Raw genomic sequence first — 20,744 nt, forward strand, 5'->3', positions numbered from 1 at the left:
AGACATAGAGGCAAAGCTGCGCTTGGTAACACTTCCGATACAAAAATGGATGATTGTAATAAAAAACATCAGAACAAAACTAAATTGAAAATCAAAACTCAAGATGTCATGGACTCTAACAAAATCAATAGTCAACACAGAGGCGGAGTGGAGCTTCGCATCACTTGTGATACCGCAAAAATAGCATTGCAAGCTAGCAGATAGGAAAAGAAAGGAAGCAACTAAGTCCAAAAAAACGGAAAAATTTTCGATGAAACCACAACAAAACTAAAAAATGGAATGATATCAATTGTCTAGAAAGATGTTCAATTTGCAGCCAACACGACTAGAAACACATTCGACGGCATTTAATGAAAATTTTTGTCACGAAAAAATTTGAACTATAAATTATATTCTGAGACATTTAACGTTTTGTGCGAACCGGAGGAAAACTTACAAATTATAATTCCCTCGAAAACATAAAGAGCAACTACAATGAAAATTGCAGCCATCAAAAAAAATCTACGATTTGGCAACTAAGTCGGCGAAACAAAAGTAGACAAATAATAAGCCGACATTTTTTTGAAACGAAACATTTCCCGTTTGAAAAAAAAGGTCTTAGCCGGATTCGAACCCAGTACCTTTGCCGTCCCAGGCATATTCGCTACCTAAGTGTTCCGGAAATGCTTGGAAATTTGAATTCATTATGAACCAAGATACCAAGTGATTCAAAGGATTCTGTTAAACAAGTTAATAACCCGACAAAAGTCTATATTCCGATCTGATAACGCTTGCTAATCGCACGCGTGAAAAGCAAAAAACTAAATGAAACATGATAATTTACTCTTTACAGATGATACTTACAAAAAAATCAAAGAGCACGGCAAATTAGCCACCACACGACACTAACAAGCAGAAAATTTGGAAAAAAAAGACTTACAAAAACTTTCATGTTTGTTTCGATTTGTCTTGGATGAAGTTCATTTTGACAACACAGGCAATATAAATCAAGCTGCAATTTTACGAAGCAGCAACACAGCCAACAATACTTGTACAGGCCACGATTGCTCCCAAAAAGAACAGTTTGAAGAAAAAACTGAACGAATCTCAGAAAAGGGTTCACCTCAACATAATAAAATCCCCCTTACCACAGACAAAAAACACTTTCTGCTCTAAAACGACGCAAAAAAAAACAAACACACGTTGGATACTAACGGAAAAAAACTATCATTGCGGACGTCGCCAATTCAGAAATGAAAAAAACTAGAAAACAAAAATATCTTCACAAAAAAAAAAACAATTTGTGTTCGTTTCGAATAATGATCAATTTAAGAGAATATTTGAAAACACAACAAACCACAAGCATAATAAACAATCACAAAAACTCACTGAGCAGCAACTCGGCCAAAAACTACTTGGGTCGATAACCGTTGAGAATTTTGGTGTGAATTTTGGTAACTTGAAGTTTTACAGCACATATCGTCTCCTGAAACGCAGAAAGGCATTAAAATATGTTTACCCTTCAAAGGAGGCAATGGAGGGCGAATAAGCCGACATAAATAATCCGACATACATAAGCCGACATACATAAGCCGAAACGATTTAAGTTTAAGAAGAGAAAGCTAGTGAAAAAAAAATCATTTTCTAAAGAATCAACTCCTGTTCATAATCGAACCCATTCATTTTGACGTCACAAAGATTGGCGTTAACTCCGCGCTTAACAGTCCAATTTTTATTCAAAACTGATAACATTGCTGGTAAAATGACTCAGCAATTGTGTTGAATAAATTAACAACTTAAAAAATAATCAACGATTTAATAAAACTTAATTATCGCAAGTGTTAGCAAATTTGAAACTCCATCTACAAAAACGTCCTTTGTCTCGACAGATCTTCAATTGCAGGTGCAAGTAACCACCAGTGTTAAAAAAAGCATTCAAGATCATTTACTGAGTGGCTTTTTACCCGAAAGTACTTGGGCAGAGTTTGAGCTGAAGACAAAACTGCCATAAGAATAATTGTTGTGAAATAAAATTTGAAACTATTGAGTGTGAAAACTCATAAACGACCCACCATACTCAGACCCGACCACTTCTCAGACCTACTAAAGCATCAAACTATGTTTGTTTTTTAAACGACAATACAGAATATAAAACGAGCCGAAGTAATTGGGCAACAAAATTCCTATAATTGTCGTTCTGATATTAGAAAGTTCAGCAACTCTGATTTTAATTTAAATGTAATTTTGTCTTTTTTTACTGAATCAGAAAAAGACATCCTTTGGAACTTAAGCCGACCAAAAATAAGCAAACAAATCACGGTCCGACACTTCAAAGGTTCTCAAAAATATTTCATTTCATACCTATCCAAAAAAAAATAAAGATCCGTTCGGGATTCGAACTACAGATCTTAAGACTCCCAAATCATGCGCTTTACCCTAAAACAAAAAAAGAATGAGACTGAAACTTGAGGTTCCGCAATAGAATCAGTCCAATTTCTACATGAAAAAAAAATTAATAAAATTTTAACAAATCGAGTTGGTTAAATTGCAACCATCATAAAAGCTCATTTCGAACAGGACAGATATTTAAAACTCTAACATTCACAAATTACGTCGGTTGGGGGTAAATTTGTTGCTAACAATTCAACTTCTTCGTCGCCTAGAAAGCCAGTCGAAAATTCAAAGTCAACATATGGACATTTATCCCTTGTTCTGAAAATCAATCCTGTTCTAGCTGTCTCTGAAAAAAAATTAAATGCACTTGCCCACTTATGTTTCCAAAAATGAAAACCAGCGGGTGATTTTGCGACAACAGTCTAACAAATGTCTGCTCTTTGGCAGTTACATGTAAACAAAAACGCCTCAGTTGGTTGGTCATTCATTCCCTCGAGGTAGACGACGTCTGATTTCTCCTCTCCTCTTCATCTCAAAGGAAGCTGCAGCTATTGATCAAATTTCCCACAAGTCCCTTCATGTGGGGTTGTTCTGTTGAGCTGTGCGTTGGTGCTGAAAAAGAGCGGTTTCCGTTCCTTGTCTCTTCGAAAATCTGTGGTGTGTTACCCATTTATTGATCAGTTGTTTCATTCATCTGATCAGTTTGTTCTGTGCTGTGATACAATTTCTGATGCTGTCTATAAGCATCCAACACTCTTCTGTCCCCAGCAGGGGCGGCGGCGGTCGTACTTCTCTTTCTCAACCTCATTTTATCTCTCTCGCACCTTTTCAGCAAACCCCCCCCCCCCCCTCCTCCCCAGTTTGTGGTGCAGCGGGTAGTACTAGTAGTAGTTTCTCTTCCCTCTTCTACTTCCACTCGTCCAACTGCGTGTGCTGCTTCTACAGCTAGACGCACTTAACACACACTTCGCCACATACATAGCATACCTCCTCTAGTACAATTCGTAGTAAGTAAGCTAATCCCCAATAAAAGTCCTTCCTCTTACATCCCCCCCACCCTCAGCACAGTCTCAAGATACTCTAGGCGCTTGTTTTCGTTTGAAGCGGCATTGATGAGACGAGACTGGGGCTAGCACTTGCTCAGACTATTCAAGTATTTCGCCCTGTGGCCTTATCAAACCAACCATTAGCACTCATTTTAGCTTTCTCATCCAACTTTCTGTCCAAGCACTACACGCCTGCATAAACACACACTCTCTCTACTGATGCAGAAAGATAAAATATATGTATATACCCTCCTCCCCACAACACACAAAAGCTGTAATGCCACCATTCAACATAATCGAGGTTGTTGCCTGCTGCATGTATAACGGCGCAATTCGCATTTGCACCAACCAAATCCATTTCTACCAAAAAATCAAATGCTTATTTCTCACTCTTTCTCTTCCTTACAATTTACATTTATGTCATGAAAACAGTGCCTTGCCTTCAGTATCGAGGCTGCAATTAAATCTGAATTCCCTTAACAGAATTGGGACTAAAATTTTTGATGCCAATCTAAAGGCAATATTCTGGAGCCGATTTTGGGCTAAGCAGTGCAGAGGGTTTACCATTTTCAGAGCAGCGAATTGTAATCAACAAGTAGACCATATTGATTGGTTTAGTCTTACTTGGATAACTAACTTTATCTGGAAACTGTTTTAAAATTGGTAGGTAAAAATCTAATCTAATTCAACCTAATCAGAACTCCATTAGCACTTAACAACTGAGTTGGCTTGAACTTAACCAAGCCTCGTCGTCTCACTTTATCCTACAAATTTCTACTTAAAAAGATGTCGATAGTCATCATCTACTACCTTAACTGACCCTCTCAAAGGCCACATTTACACTCAATTTATTTCATTTTGTGAGATTATAACATAGATAACTTTTCTTTCAATTCAGAGATAATATTGCCATTTCCTGCACAATCAATTAGCTGCTCGGCCAACTTATAGGCAGTCATTTTTGCACACCCCGCTAATTTACATCTACTAACCCAATCAGCACACTGTTCAATTTTAGATGGGCAACACCATTCCCGTGATTCCTTCGCAGAATCTGCAGGAAAACTCTTCTCCGCCAGCCGCCAACGACTACCGGGTACACAACTCGACCAACTGTCCAAAAATAGAGTCTTCAAAATCGATGGGACATATTACTAACAGCGAAGAGAGTCGAGAAGTGCCTGCAGCTTCAAACAGGGAGACACAAAAGGCGGCGGCGGCATCGCATATTCCACACAGCAATACTTTCCACCATCAAAATCAACAGCCGCCGCCGAAAGACAATAACAACAGCCACCACGCCACCAGTTTCATATTCAACCATTTGTTTCACCATTCCGCCAAGTCCGGCAAAAAACTAGTCAAACCCAGTCAGCCATCTGGAGCCTCCAAAGACTTGTCCACTAAAGAATCGTCGAGCAGTACTCGGGGGGAGAAACACTCCGCGAAAGAGACTAGAAATAGGTCAGTCAAGGCACGAGAAAAACAGCCGAATAGCAACGAAGCTCGTATCGAGGAAACGACTGAGATACAGAACGGCGGCACGGCAGTTCCTAAGAAATCTCTCTCGTGCTTCAACTTCAACCAATCACTAGTCAGCAAACCAGTTACTATTTGCGCGCCTTCCGCTAACGAATACGAAAACACAAGTCACAAGTTAGGTAAAGACTTCTATACCAAATTCTCATCTCTGGCTGTCAAAACTGAAGCAGTCGAAGAAGTCAAGCGGAAAGAATCCTCAAACTCTGGTCGAATTGTAAACAGCTCTAAAAGTAGAAAAGAACCTTCCGCTAAAGCAGTTATAAAACAAAGTCAATCTTCAAGTGCTATTTCACGTACGGTCACAATTACCGCTTCAACTAGCGAGTTGCTGAAATGTCTGGCAATTTATCTCTCCATCAAATGCCGCAAACTTGCACACTTTCATGGCAACGAGGTCATATTGTGGCTCAGAACAATCGACAGAGCATTATTGGTTCAAGGCTGGCAGGACATCGCTTTCATCTCGCCAGCCAATGTTGTGTTCGTGTACCTTCTGCTCCGTGACTACATCTCGGATAAAATCAAAAACGTAGAAGAATTACAGGCTATAGTTTTGACTTGTTTGTATCTCAGCTACAGCTATGTGGGCAATGAAATTAGTTACCCTTTGAAACCTTTTCTGGTCGAAACGGACAGACGAGTATTTTGGAGTCGTTGTGTCGGCATCATCAACGAAAGCAGTGCTAAAATGCTGCTGATAAATCAAGACCCAGCATACTTCACACATATTTTCACAGAGCTCAAGCAATACGGAGACCGAGGAAAGTCAGAATAAATTAATCAAACTACAATAAATGCAATTAATAAAATTCTTGAATTAATTTTACCTTGTTTTTTTCCAATCAATTCAAATCATACATCATATTCAAGTGATTGTTGAAAATCAACAACCAGTCATTTATCGTGAAGAATTCCAGTGAAAAAATCAGCAGACAAAAAATATTAGTTTAAAACAGTGTAAAAACAAGAAAATTGCAACATATTCAACGAAGATTTCAAAACGTCAATGAACTCAACTTTTTTGAAAAAAAAAACAGAAAAAAAACATATCAAGCTGAAACTATCTGTAAATACGTAACTATTTTATAATGAACCCTATTTTCATGAAATGTGCCAATAATAATAATAATAATAATAATAATAACAAAGGATTTAGGAATATAATCCAAGGGTTCGCATAAAACCCAGTCATTGCATTGTTCAAAGTTTACTTTTCAGTTATAAGTGTGGGTTTCTTCAGGTCTCTACAGTTGTTGCATTCGCATAAAATGCGCCAAGTGCATGTGTCTGATTCGTTGTAGCGAGGTTTGAAAAACTTTGTGTACATTCCTAGAAGTCTGTTTTTGCATCCTGGGTCAAACAATATGTCACATTTGAAGTATTCGTTGTACAAATTAGCAAGACGACATGCCCGAAACCAGCAATCCGACTCGCACTTCTTCAGACGCATTTGTTTGCAGACGAAATTTCGTGTCATTTGAGCTCTTCGGTTTCCAACGTCAATTAGAAAAAAAAACATTATCACATGATTTTTTGGGTCTTTCCCATTGTATGAAACACATGAATACAGAAAAATTGAAATGCGTAATAATACATCGGAGTAAGATCAACCCTTTCCCCCAACTCCTAGCTTCTCATTATCTGAAAACGGATTTAGATGTAATTAATTCAATTCAATTCAGGACATTCCAGGAAGCTAAAATTTTGTTAAGATAGAGTTTGAGTTCTCTGCCCGAGACCCTTTCCGATTTTGGAAACCGGACGAAGAGCGGTCTTATCGTCCTTCCGGAAGGCTGGTGAATGTGCCAGTCGGTCATATTTGAAAGTTTGACTTTGAGCAACGCAATAAACATGATTTTAGGAAGAAATGAAATTTTTCAAAAATTCGAATTGAGTGTAACATTCGCCCGGAAGTACATATCGACGGAAAATAAAGCTAAGCTATAAAACGACTGGCCAGCGTCTAATCTAAGCTCTACATGCTTTTCACCGTCTCTACCAAAGCGAGTTCTTTAAGTGGTCTTTCAAACATCGGCTCGACAAAAACGTTACCGTTCTCCGGCTTCGACCAGAACGCTCAAATTAACTGAATTACATGCAGAAATAGTGAGCTCATGGCTGGGTCTCAGTATCCCCAGACCACGAGGTCACTCCTGAACATAGGGCTCCTACTATTTATTATATTACTATTGTTTTTGTTCAGTGGATAAAAATCATTATCTCCATCGAAGATGGATCAACCCTTTCGCTCAACTCCTAGTTTCTCATTATCTGGAAACGTTATCTCGAGGAGAACACGGAAGCGGAAACTTGGTCCCCCAGAGACTGTTATATGGTGAAAGACTGTAGTAACTTAACTAACTTTTTAGCTACTCTGATGCCATAGAACTTTGAACTAACACCGGTATTATTTGATATTTTAGAATATGAGTAGCTAGGAAGAGGAAAAAGTCAATCCATCTCCAATGGATTTAATATAGAACTGTCACACAAAAACATATTAAAATAGGGTATTCGAGCCGTGTTTTTAATAGCAATCACGTAGTCTGAGGATCCGAGACTCAGCTATGTGGTTGTGTTCGCATGTAAACGAAAGCTGATCAAAAGTCGTTTGACTGATGGCCTAAAAACAGTAACTTTTTACTTAGCCCTAAACAGACCAGAAAATCAACAGGCAAGGTCGAGACGGTGAAAAACGAGTAGGATCAAGGTAACTGACGCCTGCCAGTCGTTAATAGGTACTTTTTCTACGCTCCGTCGCTGTGTAGTATTTGGGCGAATGTTACATAGACGTTTTTATGGCGCTCCTGGGTGGGCCTGTTAAAGGCATGAGACCATCATGATCAGCAAACGTTTCAGCGACGAACCCTCTGCTCCGGGCGTATGCCCGCGTTAGAGGCCTTAATGACCTTTTTTGTAATAAGGGGAAGGTGCGTACCCTCCGCCTAGTACTATTTAGCTTTTTAACTTTGTGCCATTCTGCTGGATTGGCACAGCGCAACCTTCCGGCGACACGAAAGAAAACGAACAAAGGCCTTAGTAAAGAAAAATTACTGCGAAGGAGGGTCTAGATATTCCGAAATTTTGAATTTTTAAAATTCCGATTGACGGGCCAATATTTCTGAGAAATACAAAAAGACGGCCATTTTGACTGGAAAGGACGAAAAAACAGAACAACAACAAAGATAGTGAGAAACGGTCGTGCGGGAACACGAGAGAAACAAAGCCTCTTATCGTGGCAATAACACACGATAAGATCCTTAACAGCGGATATTAGTGGAGAAGGAAGCTTCAGTGGGGAAGGAATATTCCACGGAACCCTCCCGTGCCACAAATTGGAAGAGATAAGAACGTTATCTCGGGAAGACTACGGGAGCGGAGGCTTGGTCCCCCAGAGACTGTTGTATGTGAAGGCGCTATATAGAACAGACTTTGTAGCTACTTGGATGTCGTGAAACTTTGAATTAACCCCGGTATGATTTGATATTTTAGAATATGAGTAGCTAGAAAGAGGAAAGGGTCAATCCATCTCCAATGGATTTAATATAGAACTGTCACACAAAAACATATTAAAATAGGGTATTCGAGCCGTGTTTTTATTAGCAATCACGTAGTCTGAGGATCCGAGACTCAGCTATGTGGTTGTGTTCGCATGTGAACGAAAGCTGATCAAAAGTCGCTTGACTGATGGCCTAAAAATAGTAACTTTTTACTTAGCCCTAAACAGACCAGAAAATCAACTGGCAAGGTTGAGACGGTGAAAAACGAGTAGGATTAAGGTTACTGACGCCTGCCAGTCGTTAATGGGTACTTTTTCTACGCTCCGTCGCTGTGTAGTATTTGGGCGAATGTTACATAGACGTTTTTATGGCGCTCCTGGGTGGGCCTGTTAAAGGCATGGGACCATCATGATCAGCAAGCGTTTCAGCGACGAACCCTCCGCTCCGGGCGTATGCCCGAGTTAGAGGCCCTAATGACCGTTATTGTATTAGGGTGAAGGTGCGTACCGTCCATCTAGTACTATGTAGCTTTTTAACTTAGTTAACACCGAAAATTCCGGGGGCCGGAGGGTTAGGTGGGAAGTCATGAGCCCGCTTGTCCCAAGATCCCGGTACCAAAAACAATTAAAGAGAAAGCGTAAAACCAAAAAAAAATAGTGTATAACCAAGAAAAAGCCAAAAAAGAATTAATTTGAAAACAAAAAAGTACAAAAAACAGTAAAAAATCCAAAAAAGACCAAAAACAGTAAAAAACATAAAGTGACAGTTTATATGTTATTTCCGGACGAGATGTGATCTGACCTTCCTATTTGTTGTTGTTTCAGGTTGATTTATATCATTTCTGATAGAAAGATTGTGTGTTTTGGTGAAGGGTTGGATACCCTCCCTTGGGTGTAATTTGAGTATTTAAGCACGTTAATGGTGATTTTGCCGGTGGCCGGAGGGTAGAGTGGCAAGCTGACCGACGTGTTCCACACTCAACAAGGACATCAGGGACAACATCCACAACGACTGTTGGGTATCGTTGAAACAATTTTGGTATCGTTCGGGTACTATTTCATCAAAACTTAAGTGGTGGGGGCACGATTGGCGCGGTCCGATTGTACCCTCCATCGATTACAAATTTCCGAGTTAAGGGTCTTAATTCGTGTATTTTGGTGCAAAGGAGGGTATAGTACTATTCGTTACTACTATTCTTCAGCATTACTATTCTTCAGCACTACTAGTAGGTTATTATCCTTATTATAGTTTAATTATTTCCTAATTAGACCCAAGAAACACCCAAATTTCGTCGAAAATTATCGATTTTCGACCAAACTGTAGACCCCCAAATTTTTGAATGTCCGAGCTTTTCCGAACAGCAAAAAGCTTTTTTATACGGAGTAGGTACGTAGTTCGATCCCCCTAACTAAAGAAACCGCGTGAGAAAAGACTCAGTAAAAGTTGAAAAAAAAAAAGAAAATTTTCGATCAAAATTTCGATAATTTTCTGAATTTTGTCAATCTGTTTTGGGGATCGAGTTTTTGAGTTTTTAGATTAGGAGCAATAAAATTTTTTGTGTTAGCAGCGTGTTAGCATAACGTGCTCGGCTGCCAGAAAAGTTCTTGAGTAACCCTCCGATTAGCTCCGTAGATAGAGCTAACGACTTAAGGATTGGAAAAGGAAGGAATCGGAGGGTCCAAATTTGATAGTTATTGGCCAAATTTTTGTCTCCAAACCAATTTTGGTCCGGTTTTTTGCATAATTCCAGTGCCGTACAGGGCTACTACGCTTGTTTCAATTATTTTTAGGCACTTTCAATAGGAATTGCGGAAAAAGTTTCTCAGAACCTATATAGGTGGTAAAAAAAGGCCATTTGGACAAACACGTTTTTGGCAATTTCTCAAAGACTAGCTAACCGATTGGGATAATTTTGGTACCATAAGTCGACGTTTTGAACCACTTTTCCGGACCCCAAATGTTTTTGGGTTGATAATCTCGGAAAAGAAAAAGTTTTTGAAAATTTGCTGGTTCGGAGGGTCCAAATTATAGGTAACCCTCCGAGCGGCAGAAAAATTTATCAAAACACCTTTTTATCTTGCTGGCAAAGTTGACCGTGTCAACCAACCTAGTTTTAAGCAAGTTACGCCACATTCAGAGGCTTTAACGCGGTAAAATTACCCGTTTTTTTTATTTTTGCGGAACCCTCCGGAGTAACCCTCCGGAGTGACTTAAGCCCTTTAGCAAGCCTCCTTAGTGGGGATTTTCCACGAGACCCTCCGAAGAAGTTAAAAACAACCCCCCATAGAGAATTCAGCTTGTTTTGACGCTTTCTTAAGCTAGTTGAAGGCCCTTTTCAAAAAATTGATAATTTTGGAAGAACCCTCCGAAGTAACCCTCCGGAGCATATTAAGCCTCCTATTGACCCTCCTTAGTGAGTTAAGGGGGACACTCCGAAGTCTCTTGGGTGACTAAGGTACCCTCCGGAGTGACTTAAACCTCCTAACAACCCTCCTTGTTAGAAACTTGAGGAAACCTTCTGTGGCAATTTGGGAAACGGAAAATATCCATTTAATTGACATCATATTAGGATATTAGGCGTGCTTATTAGGATCATAGGAGCCCATTTTGACCCGGAAGTTCGTGATCAACTTTGGATTCTAGATCGGGTGTATCAGAAGTACCCGAACCAAAATTTTTTTTTTTGATCGTGATTTTGGTTGTGTGGTTGCCTTGAGCTACTTAATAGGAAAATTCGGGAACAAATAAAAGAAGACCCCGGTGAGTGTATTAGACAAATACACACTCACTTGAGAAGAAAAGTTGTTCCCTGCTCTCGTGCACTTGGAGCGTTCCGGGTGTGGGGGAGCTTTTTCATAGACTTTAGAAATTTTCGGTCAGAGGTTGCCTGGAGCTACTTAGTAGGACAGCTCGGGCAATCGCAGGACACCTATAAGAAGACCTCGGTGGGTGTATTAGGCAAAAACACACCCACTTGAGAAGACTGTGTCCTGGGCTTCGTTCTTTCGGATCGTTCCGATTGAGGGAAGTCTTTTTCTTTAAGACTAAGTTTTATTGATCTGTTTCGGAATCATCACTGCTTTTTACCAAAGATTGTTTGATTTTAACAAAGCAGTGACTTGATAAGAGTGTGGCGGTAAATTGATACTGACGAAAGGTCGCTGTCACCTGTAGGATTTTCTTATCTGATTATCAATTGTGTTTTGTGTATTGATTATATCTTTTGAAAAATTTGTGATACCGTTATACTATACAACAAGGTTGAGTTAGCATTATATCAATACTGAGTAGGCCCTGTGTGTGTAAATTTAGCTGAGTCACTAAGATTGTCATTGAGAAATCTAAGAGACATTTTTGACACTTACGAGATCGAAGAGGCAGCGTTAAAAAATTTAACTTGAACTTGTTTGCGGTACGTGGGCATCGCCATTAAATCATAGGAATATTGTTATTTGGCAAAAAGTATGCAGCGCAGGGACTCGCTAGGATCGACTACTAAGATTCCCAAGCTGAGCAAGGGAAGCACGCGAAAATTTAAAACTAGGCGTAGCCAGTCCTCGTTTAGCAGCGCTTCCGACGTGTTTGCTGAAAACGAATCGTCTGAAGGTCAACCTGATCTTTCAGTGAGCGAAATGAAACTAAGGAGCGAGAAAAACCTCGATGGCGATCAAGGGCGGAGCGCCGAGGCCGGAACCGCGAGCGAGACGCTTGTGGATCCCTTTGACGAAGGAGAACGGACGCTTATTCGACCCGACTTTGAGCCGAGCGAGGACCTCGAGCGGGAGGAAGTTGAGAGGACGGAGGAGACCTCGGAGCGTTCCGAGGTCGAGCCGCGAGAGGAAGCGTTATTCAGGGGAATATCCAAATCGGAGACCAAGAGTCATAGGCGGAGAAGAGAATTTTCACATCCAGCTAACACCCACTCATCTCTGGCCAAGCAGAGCAACAACGCGATGATGTCGAGCAAAAGCCCGAGTGAGGAACAACCGGGTTCGAAGGCCAAGAAGAGCTGGAAGTCTTTGTACGATGAGTGCATGGCGTCACTACGAACTGAAGGTTTACCTTCCGGTTATGACAACCCAGAGATAACCCATCCGGACGTGAACTTCACACCGTGTCCAAGAAGCGACATGAGCGGGAATGCGTCGTCCCCCTCGCCGACCAGGTGCGTCGATTGATGACGTCGATGAGCAAGCAAAAAGGCGGTGCGTCATCAAGTACCAGGCTGCAGCCGCAGTTGACCTCATCTTCTTTGGGACTAACCCCGTCATTTGGGGCCACTGGCGATATAAGTGACATGTTCGCTGGCGTAATGAATGGTCTGGATGAACTGAGACGGGACATGACAAAGAGAATAGATCAAGTTGACGAGAGAGCTCACCAGGGTCGAGAGAATCTGAGAGATGAACTAACGCACGTGAAAACGCAGGCGAGGGTTGATCAGGCTCAATTGATTCGCAACACCGGTCAATGCCTGGCGGAGAGCCTGGCACAGGCAAACAAGGAGTCACACGAAAGAGAGGCTAGGATGAAGAGGGAGATCGAGCGATTGTTGAACGATCATGATAGTACCTACGCCCACATGATGACTAGCCTGGAAAAAAGGTTAGATGCCAAATCTGACTTAATGATGCGGAAGCTTGACGCGATCTTGAACGGGGGCAATTGGGAGAAGCGTTCCAACCCAAGGGAGCGCTCACGCCATGCGAATGATGGAGATGGTACGGGCAGCTATGCCAGAGCCCAGGAAAGCTCGAGAACGAACTACGAACTTAGGAATAGGGAGCGGCCAAGGGCAGCCCCGTCGAGGCCTGGCTGGACGAATCCAGTCCCGTCGGAGGCAGATGCTACTCCGGAGACAAGGTTGCCAACTGTGCCACAGGTCAGTTCAGTGCCAGATCTGACTACAGTCTCACAGGACACGACGATGTATGCCTCGATGTTTGAGCCTCTGAACAGATCTCTCGAAACATTCATCACCAAACTCTCGAAGTCAACCGAGAGAGGAGAGAGGTCAAGTAGGACACTGAAAAAGCCGAAGTCATACAAAGACGAGTCGGACGGCTGCATTGATACTTGGATAGAGGTGATGAAGTTACACTTTGAGGAAGAGAGTCTCTCTAAGAAACATGAGTGCAGCGCGCTAACGAGCAACCTGGAGGGTACTGCACTGAATTGTGTAATGGCGAAAAGAGCCAATGAGAGAGACAGCGCTCGCAAGATATTCGACACCCTGCTGAATCGTTTCGGCTCTGGAGTACAAGGGCACCAGGCTATGGTGAAGTTCGAAAAGAGGCGTCAAAGAGATGACGAATCCATAGACAAATTTTTGGACTACCTTGAATTGCTTAGGAGGAGAAGCAATCCCGATGAGAGAATATCCGAGCGAAACTTGGCGATTGCTTCGAAATTCATGGACGGAGTAAAGAGTGAGGAGTTGAAAACGATGTTGGCCACGCACTTCACCCTGTCGCTTGACTAGGTACCCACGCCCGATGATTTGCGTATGAAGTCACGCGAGTATTTACTCATAAAACCGAGGGCGCAAAACCGTTACAGCAATTATGGTAACTACAGCGGGACAAACACTGGTGCGAATTCCAGTTGGTACAAACCTCGGAATAGGGAGCGGCCAAGGGTAGCCCCGTCGAGGCCTGGCTGGACGAATCCAGTCCCGTCGGAGGCAGATGCTACTCCGGAGACAAGGTTGCCAACTGTGCCACAAGTCAGTTCAGTGGATGACATGGATAAGAGGAGGTCGCGTGCGAATTGTGGTTCGATGGACCATCATGTTTCCGCGTGTTCTGCATACAAACAGAAGAGGAAGGCAATAGGCTACTTTCTCGACGACGTCGACGCGACCGACGAGGATCAAGAAGAGTACGTCAGAGGGCTCATCATGAAATATGGTCCGAGGTGCTTCTTCTGTAATTTGGAAGGACACTTCTAGTCGGATTGCACTCAGTTTTGGGATGCAGTGGCGGACGCGAAACATCCCCGCCACGAAGAGGCGCTATTGGGTGTCAAGGCCAATAGAAGGTAAAGAGTGAGGACGACTAAGAAGGTAAAGACACTGCCTGACGAGGTGGTAGCCTCGAGCCTGGAGGCAGAGTCGGCTAGCCCACTCAAGGTGGATTACGGTCTGGCGGCAAGGAGAGCGTTGCAGAATATCAAACAGGAGCTAGCCACGAAAGAAGTGGAGCAATGGGTGTCCAAGAAACTACGAACATTTTTGACACTTACGAGATCGAAGAGTCAGCGTTAAGTAATTTAACTTGAACTTGTTTGCGGTAAGAGGAGGTCGCGTGCGGGAATGCGTCGTCCCCCTCGCCGACCAGGTCCATGTCGGATGGGATAACGATGGGAGCGTCATCAACGTTCGACAGATTGATGACGTCGATGAGCAAGCAAAAAGGCGGTGCGTCATCAAGTACCAGGCTGCAGCCGCAGTTGACCTCATCTTCTTTGGGACTAACCCCGTCATTTGGGGCCACTGGCGATATAAGTGACATGTTCGCTGGCGTAATGAATGGTCTGGATGAACTGAGACGGGACATGACTAAGAGAATAGATCAAGTTGACGAGAGAGCTCACCAGGGTCGAGAGAATCTGAGAGATGAACTAACGCACGTGAAAACGCAGGCGAGGGTTGATCAGGCTCAATTGATTCGCAACACCGGTCAATGCCTGGCGGAGAGCCTGGCACAGGCAAACAAGGAGTCACACGAAAGAGAGGCTAGGATGACGAGGGAGATCGAGCGATTGTTGAACGATCATGATAGTACCTACGCCCACATGATGACTAGCCTGGAAAAAAGTTAGATGCCAAATCTGACATAATGATGCGGAAGCTTGACGCGATCTTGAACGTGGGCAATTGGGAGGAGCGTTCCAACCCAAGGGAGCGCTCACGCCATGCGAATGATGGAGATGGTACGGGCAGCTATGCCAGAGCCCAGCAAAGCTCGAGAACGAACTACGAACCTAGGAATAGGGAGCGGCCAAGGGCAGCCCCGTCGAGGCCTGGCTGGACGAATCCAGTCCCGTCGGAAGCAGATGCTACTCCGGAGACAAGGTTGCCAACTGTGCCACAAGTCAGTTCAGTGCCAGATCTGACTACAGTCTCACAGGACACGACGATGTATGCCTCGATGTTTGAGCCTCTGAACAGATCTCTCGAAACATTCATCTGGAGAGCACGGATCTTCGGGAAAGTTTTAAGATTCTGGGTAAAACGACGCAAATAGAACACAAAGAGGAACCCAGGAAGCAGGGACTAAAACTGAACGTTACATCTGGGAGAATTTTCGGCATGACGAAGGAGGGAACGAAAATAATGTCCATTATCTCAGTCGCAGGGCACCAGCTGGTCAAGAACTTGAGTGAACCATCCGAGATTACACTAGTCCACCTGGACATCTATGCCGACTACCTGAAGGAGAAAGATCCGAAACTGGACTCCAGGGCAGTGCGAGCGCTGCTCACAACAGGAGGTCCGAGGCTGATGAAAGTGGATGGACATTACATCGATGTCCATGGCTCATACCCGATTCTAATGAATGTGGATGGCATCAATATCTACACAAAAGCTCACATAACTGATGCGAACGATCAGATTGGCCGGATATACATTGGTCAAGAGGAGCTGAAGGTTAGACGAATCGGACACAACGCCATGCCCGAACAAGATGCGGTGCACATAGGTTGCGAGGCCGATCTGGCCGCACACGTGCTGGACGTGCAAGGCAGACAACTTTCAGTAAAGGGACTGCTAGACACGGGAGCAGTTGTTAGTGTCATGCCAGTCAAAACCTGGACCGACATGGGTTTTGAGAGGTCGGATCTCATACCGACAAACATCAGGTTGGCAGCTGCCAACCAGGGAGCGATCTATGTGACTGGACGATCCCCGATCATTTCACTGCAGCTCGGAGGAAGACATCCTTGGATGAGCTTCCTAGTAGTGGAGAATTTGGACGAATCCGATCAGTTCATCTTAGGAAGGGATTTCGTACGCAACTTTGATGTCACGATTGATCTCAATGACGGGTTGATTAGGATCAAGGATCCTGAGAGAAAGTATGAAAAGAAACCCCTTAATAAGATCTTAAGTCAGAAGCGTGCAGGAAGGAAATCGAGATGTTAATGGAGTATGACATGATCGAGCCGTCGAAGTCCCCGTGGGCTTTTGGCGTGGTCATGGCTAAAAAGAAAGGGGGCAACTCAGGTTTTGTTGTGATTTCCGTTATCTTAACGCAGTGACTATAAAGGACGCATACCCGATTCCCCGTATCGATGAGAGCCTATCCAAGCTGGGAGACGCGAAGTTCTTCACGACATTGGATTTGGGCTCTGCGTTCTGGCAAGTGCCACTCCAAAAGCAAGATCGAGATAAAACGTGCTGGGATTGTTCCAGTGGAAGAGGAAGCCGTTCGGATTGTGCAACGCGACGGCCACATTCCAGCGTTTGATGGCCCAGGCACTCACGAGCGTCACTAAGAAATACGGGAATCTCATCATGTGTTATGTCGATGATGTTGTGATTGCAACACCAACCTTAGAAGACCACATAGTGAGGTTGGATGAGGTGTTTTCTTGTATGAAACAGGCGAGTCTGAAATGTAAGCCCTCTAAGTGTGAAATCCTCAGAGATTCCATAAAGTATCTGGGCCGCCTGGTGGATAAACATGGGGTGAGACCAGATCCTGAAGCGGTTGAAGCGGTGTTGACCTGGAGGGCACCCAAAACAGATACACAGCTGATGAGTTTTTTGGGATTTGCTAATTATTATCGAGAATTCATCAAGGGGTATGCTGACAAAATATACCCCATGCAGCGGTTGATGAGGAACAAGGGCAAAAAGTTCACTTGGACTGATGAGGCTCAAGTTTCATTTGAGGAGAAGGGGATGTTCGTGCTGGACACGGATGCATCAGTGGTTGCGATATCGGGCATACTTCACCAGGAGCAGGAGTGGAACGGGAGAACGGTTCTTCTTCCGATAGCCTACGGGAGTAAAGTCCTGAGTGATACTGAGATGAAGTACGGCGCACCAAAAGCGGAGATGTTCGCGGTGATCACTTTCGTGGAAAAATACAGGGCCTACTTGGGGAGTGCTCCCTTCAAGTTACGTGTGGATAATCGTGCCCCTGCCTGGCTGAAAACCTATTCGATGGACTAAAGTTATATTGGTCGTTGGATCGTGCGCCTGGATGGATACCACATGATCATAGAGCACCGTACCCGTGACAAGCACCAGAACGCAGATAGCCTCAGTAAAAAGACAGAATTCTATGAGCGCCTCGAGGAGAAGCAGGCTAACCAATCGGAAATCAAAGACGGATTTTCATTTCTGGACAAGGAAACCTACGACAAACTGCCACTTACTAGGTGGTTAGACAAGTCAGGGCATCCTATACCCGGACAGCCTGACCTTCCAGTGGAGGCGCCCGCGGAGATAAAGCTTTTAGCCAGAGGCGAGCCCGTTCCGTTTGATCTGCTAGTCCGATCCAATTTGGTACAGCAAGAACTTACCAGGCTGGGTATAAACAGCATGGCTCTATTGAACAGGACGGTGAACGTGGCGCCGGACGTCATGGGGAAGCTCCGTGACTTGTTGGACAGGGAAGTGGATAGGCATGATCGTGAGTGGATGGAGACCATGCAGCGGTTGACTGTCACTGAGAGAACAGAGAAGAGGCCAGTGTCCATTCGCAGCCGAGGCGTTGAACGGGATTGCAGGTCGATAGTCAACCAGCTGGTGAGGTCGATGCCGAAGGAGGTCTTGTTGAGAACTTCGTTCACTGAACATGGAACACTGAATCAGACCCAAGCCGCTGAGGAAGTCAGGATCAAGTCGAGATCTAGCTTCGCGAGGAGAGTGCGTTTCACGGATGCAAGAGAAGAATACGAGCCGAGCCCAGATTGTTCGTCCGGGGACGAGACAATGTCCGGGGAGTCTGATACCTTCGAGCCCGTCAAGGACGACTTGTCTGAGGAGTCAGACACTTTTGAGCCCATGGAGGACGACTCGTCCGGGGAGAGGTTGACGAGACCATCTAGGGGCAGAATTTTGTCCGGGGAGTCGGATTCAAAGCGACCAATGGACAGAATTTTGTCCGGGGAGTCGAGAAACATCTCAGACAACTGGGAATATAATGTTGGGGAATCAGTCGGCTCAAGTGTTGACTCGAGGCTCCAGTCCTGGGACAACACATCTGAAACAACTTCCAATTCCGATGTGTCAGAGATCGCAATCCACTCCTTGTTGGTAGACTGGAAGCAGCGCGGGCTGGACCGAGAAACGCATCAGGATCCAGACAGGGACAGATACACCTCAGATGAAGATGGCACTGTGGTAGATAATGCCGCAGACGAGCTCGAGCTGATAGCAGTTTCGAAACGCCCAACCAGATTGCTGCCACATGGTACGGTCGTCCGTACCAATCTGGAACCATCTGTGCAGGAAGCGACGCCTTTGAAAAAGATATGGTGTGTCAAGTTGATGGACGATGCTCATGCTCCGGAAATAATGAGTGGGCAAATGAACGTGGTAAAGACGTATTTGAAAGCCAGGTACAGGCTGTCGGATCTCCTAAGGGCTCAACGAAATGATAGAATGACGAGAAGTCTGAAGAGATGGATCGAGAATGGAGCACCTGATAAGGGAAGCTTGGAAGAAGACAGCTACAAGATCTTGAAGCAATTCTACCTGAAGAGAAGCGACTTGTTGTACCTGAACAAGGACGGAATCGTAGCCTGTAAACGTAATGAGGAGGACAAGGTCCTTTAAAAATACAATTCAATAGTGTTACCACAGTTGTACCAGACCGAATTGCTCTTTCGATCACATGATCAGATGGGCCATCAAGGCGTGGACAAAGTGTACAACAGGATACATAAACGATTCGAATGGCCGGGATTGAAGAAGGCTTGTGAGAAGTGGATCGCCGCGTGCCTGTCATGTCAGCAGGCGAAGGATCCCAGGAAACTAAGGTTCCCCCTACAGTCAATAGAGTCGTCGGGATTCAACGAAGTGGTGCAAATTGATCATCAGAAAATCTGCATGACAGCAACGGGCTATAATCAGGTGCTGGTGATGATCGACCATTTTACGAAGTATGCGGAGGTAGCACCCTGCATGACAGCATCGGCGGAAGAAACATGCGATCATTTGATAAATGTGTGGATAGCGAGGCATGGCTGCCCCATCACATTCCAATTGGACAATGGCAAAGCATTCGAAGGAGTTAATGAAAAGGTGGCAGGTAGCGCAGGCCCACTCGACCACCTATCGCCCTTAAACGAGTGGCCTAGTCGAGAGGCAAAATCGCACACTGGTATCCATGCTGAGAGTCTATTGCTCGCGCTACATGGATGACTGGGACAAGCACTTGCCGCAAGTGATGGGTGCTTAAAACAGCACGGAGCATTCCACCACGGGAATAAGTCCGCACCTGATGCTAACGGATCACGAAAAAGCGCTTCCGTTGACGTTTTTCTACCCTGAATATGAAGGGAAGAGAACAGCACCGCAAACGTACGTGCGGGATGTTGTTAGAAGACAGCAGGACCTCAATGACTTATGTAGGAGGAACACGCAACAGGCGCAAATTAGACAAAAAAGGAGGTTTGATAAAAGAACAGCCGATGCAAAAGCCTACTCAGTTGGCGACTACGTCTGGGTGTTCCAGGAAGTGGTTCCACCAAAAGGAACCAAGAAATTTTTAAAGAAATGGCGTGGTCCATTTCAGATAACAGAGGTGAACCAAGGAGGTCGCTTTTATCGACTGAGCACTGGAAGAGCAGCTCATTACGAAGATATCAAACCACACAATGCCTCGTCAGAGGACTGGTGCACCCCAGCGGACATGCAAGAGGGAGACTATTTGATAGTGGATCATGCTTGTGAGGTGAATGAAAGGGGTACTCGCGACAAAAACGATGGGAATGAGGTGGTGGACGATTGCGACCTACCACTGGATCTGGAGTTGACCGAGCGAGTAAAGGTGGACGATGAAACTCTACCTTATGCCGAGGAAGATTGGGACTGCCCGGAACAAATCGAAATTGACAAAGGAATACAGCCTGACTTTCCTCTCACCATGGAAAGACGCCAGAGCAAGAGAGGAAAAAACAAGAAGAAGTACAACCCGTACGGCGAGGATTTCGTCGTAGACAGGATAGTTCTAAGTGATATCATGGACTCGCTAGTAGGACTGGACGAAGTGGCGGTGCTAGAAGAAATCGACTTGGTGAATGACATGGATCAGGATTGGATCGA

General features: G+C 44.2%; 2 protein-coding genes across 2 annotated transcripts in view; one reads left to right on the top strand and one right to left on the bottom strand.

Moving 5' to 3' along the window:
* The window catches only part of LOC134843729 (protein virilizer homolog), a 550,828-nt gene that overhangs the window by 198,561 nt on the left and 331,523 nt on the right, over nt 1-20,744 (bottom strand). The gene's annotated exons all lie outside the window — the stretch shown is intronic.
* On the top strand, nt 3,251-5,751 carry LOC134844141 (cyclin-dependent kinase 5 activator 1-like). The gene is made up of 2 exons (XM_063860659.1): nt 3,251-4,082; nt 4,438-5,751. Exon 2 carries the CDS (start codon nt 4,438-4,440, stop codon nt 5,734-5,736), a length of 1,299 nt encoding a protein of 432 aa, XP_063716729.1. The 5' UTR covers nt 3,251-4,082; the 3' UTR covers nt 5,737-5,751.

Source organism: Symsagittifera roscoffensis, chromosome 4 (assembly GCF_963678635.1).
Source record: "Symsagittifera roscoffensis chromosome 4, txSymRosc1.1, whole genome shotgun sequence".
NCBI lineage: Eukaryota > Metazoa > Xenacoelomorpha > Acoela > Convolutidae > Symsagittifera > Symsagittifera roscoffensis.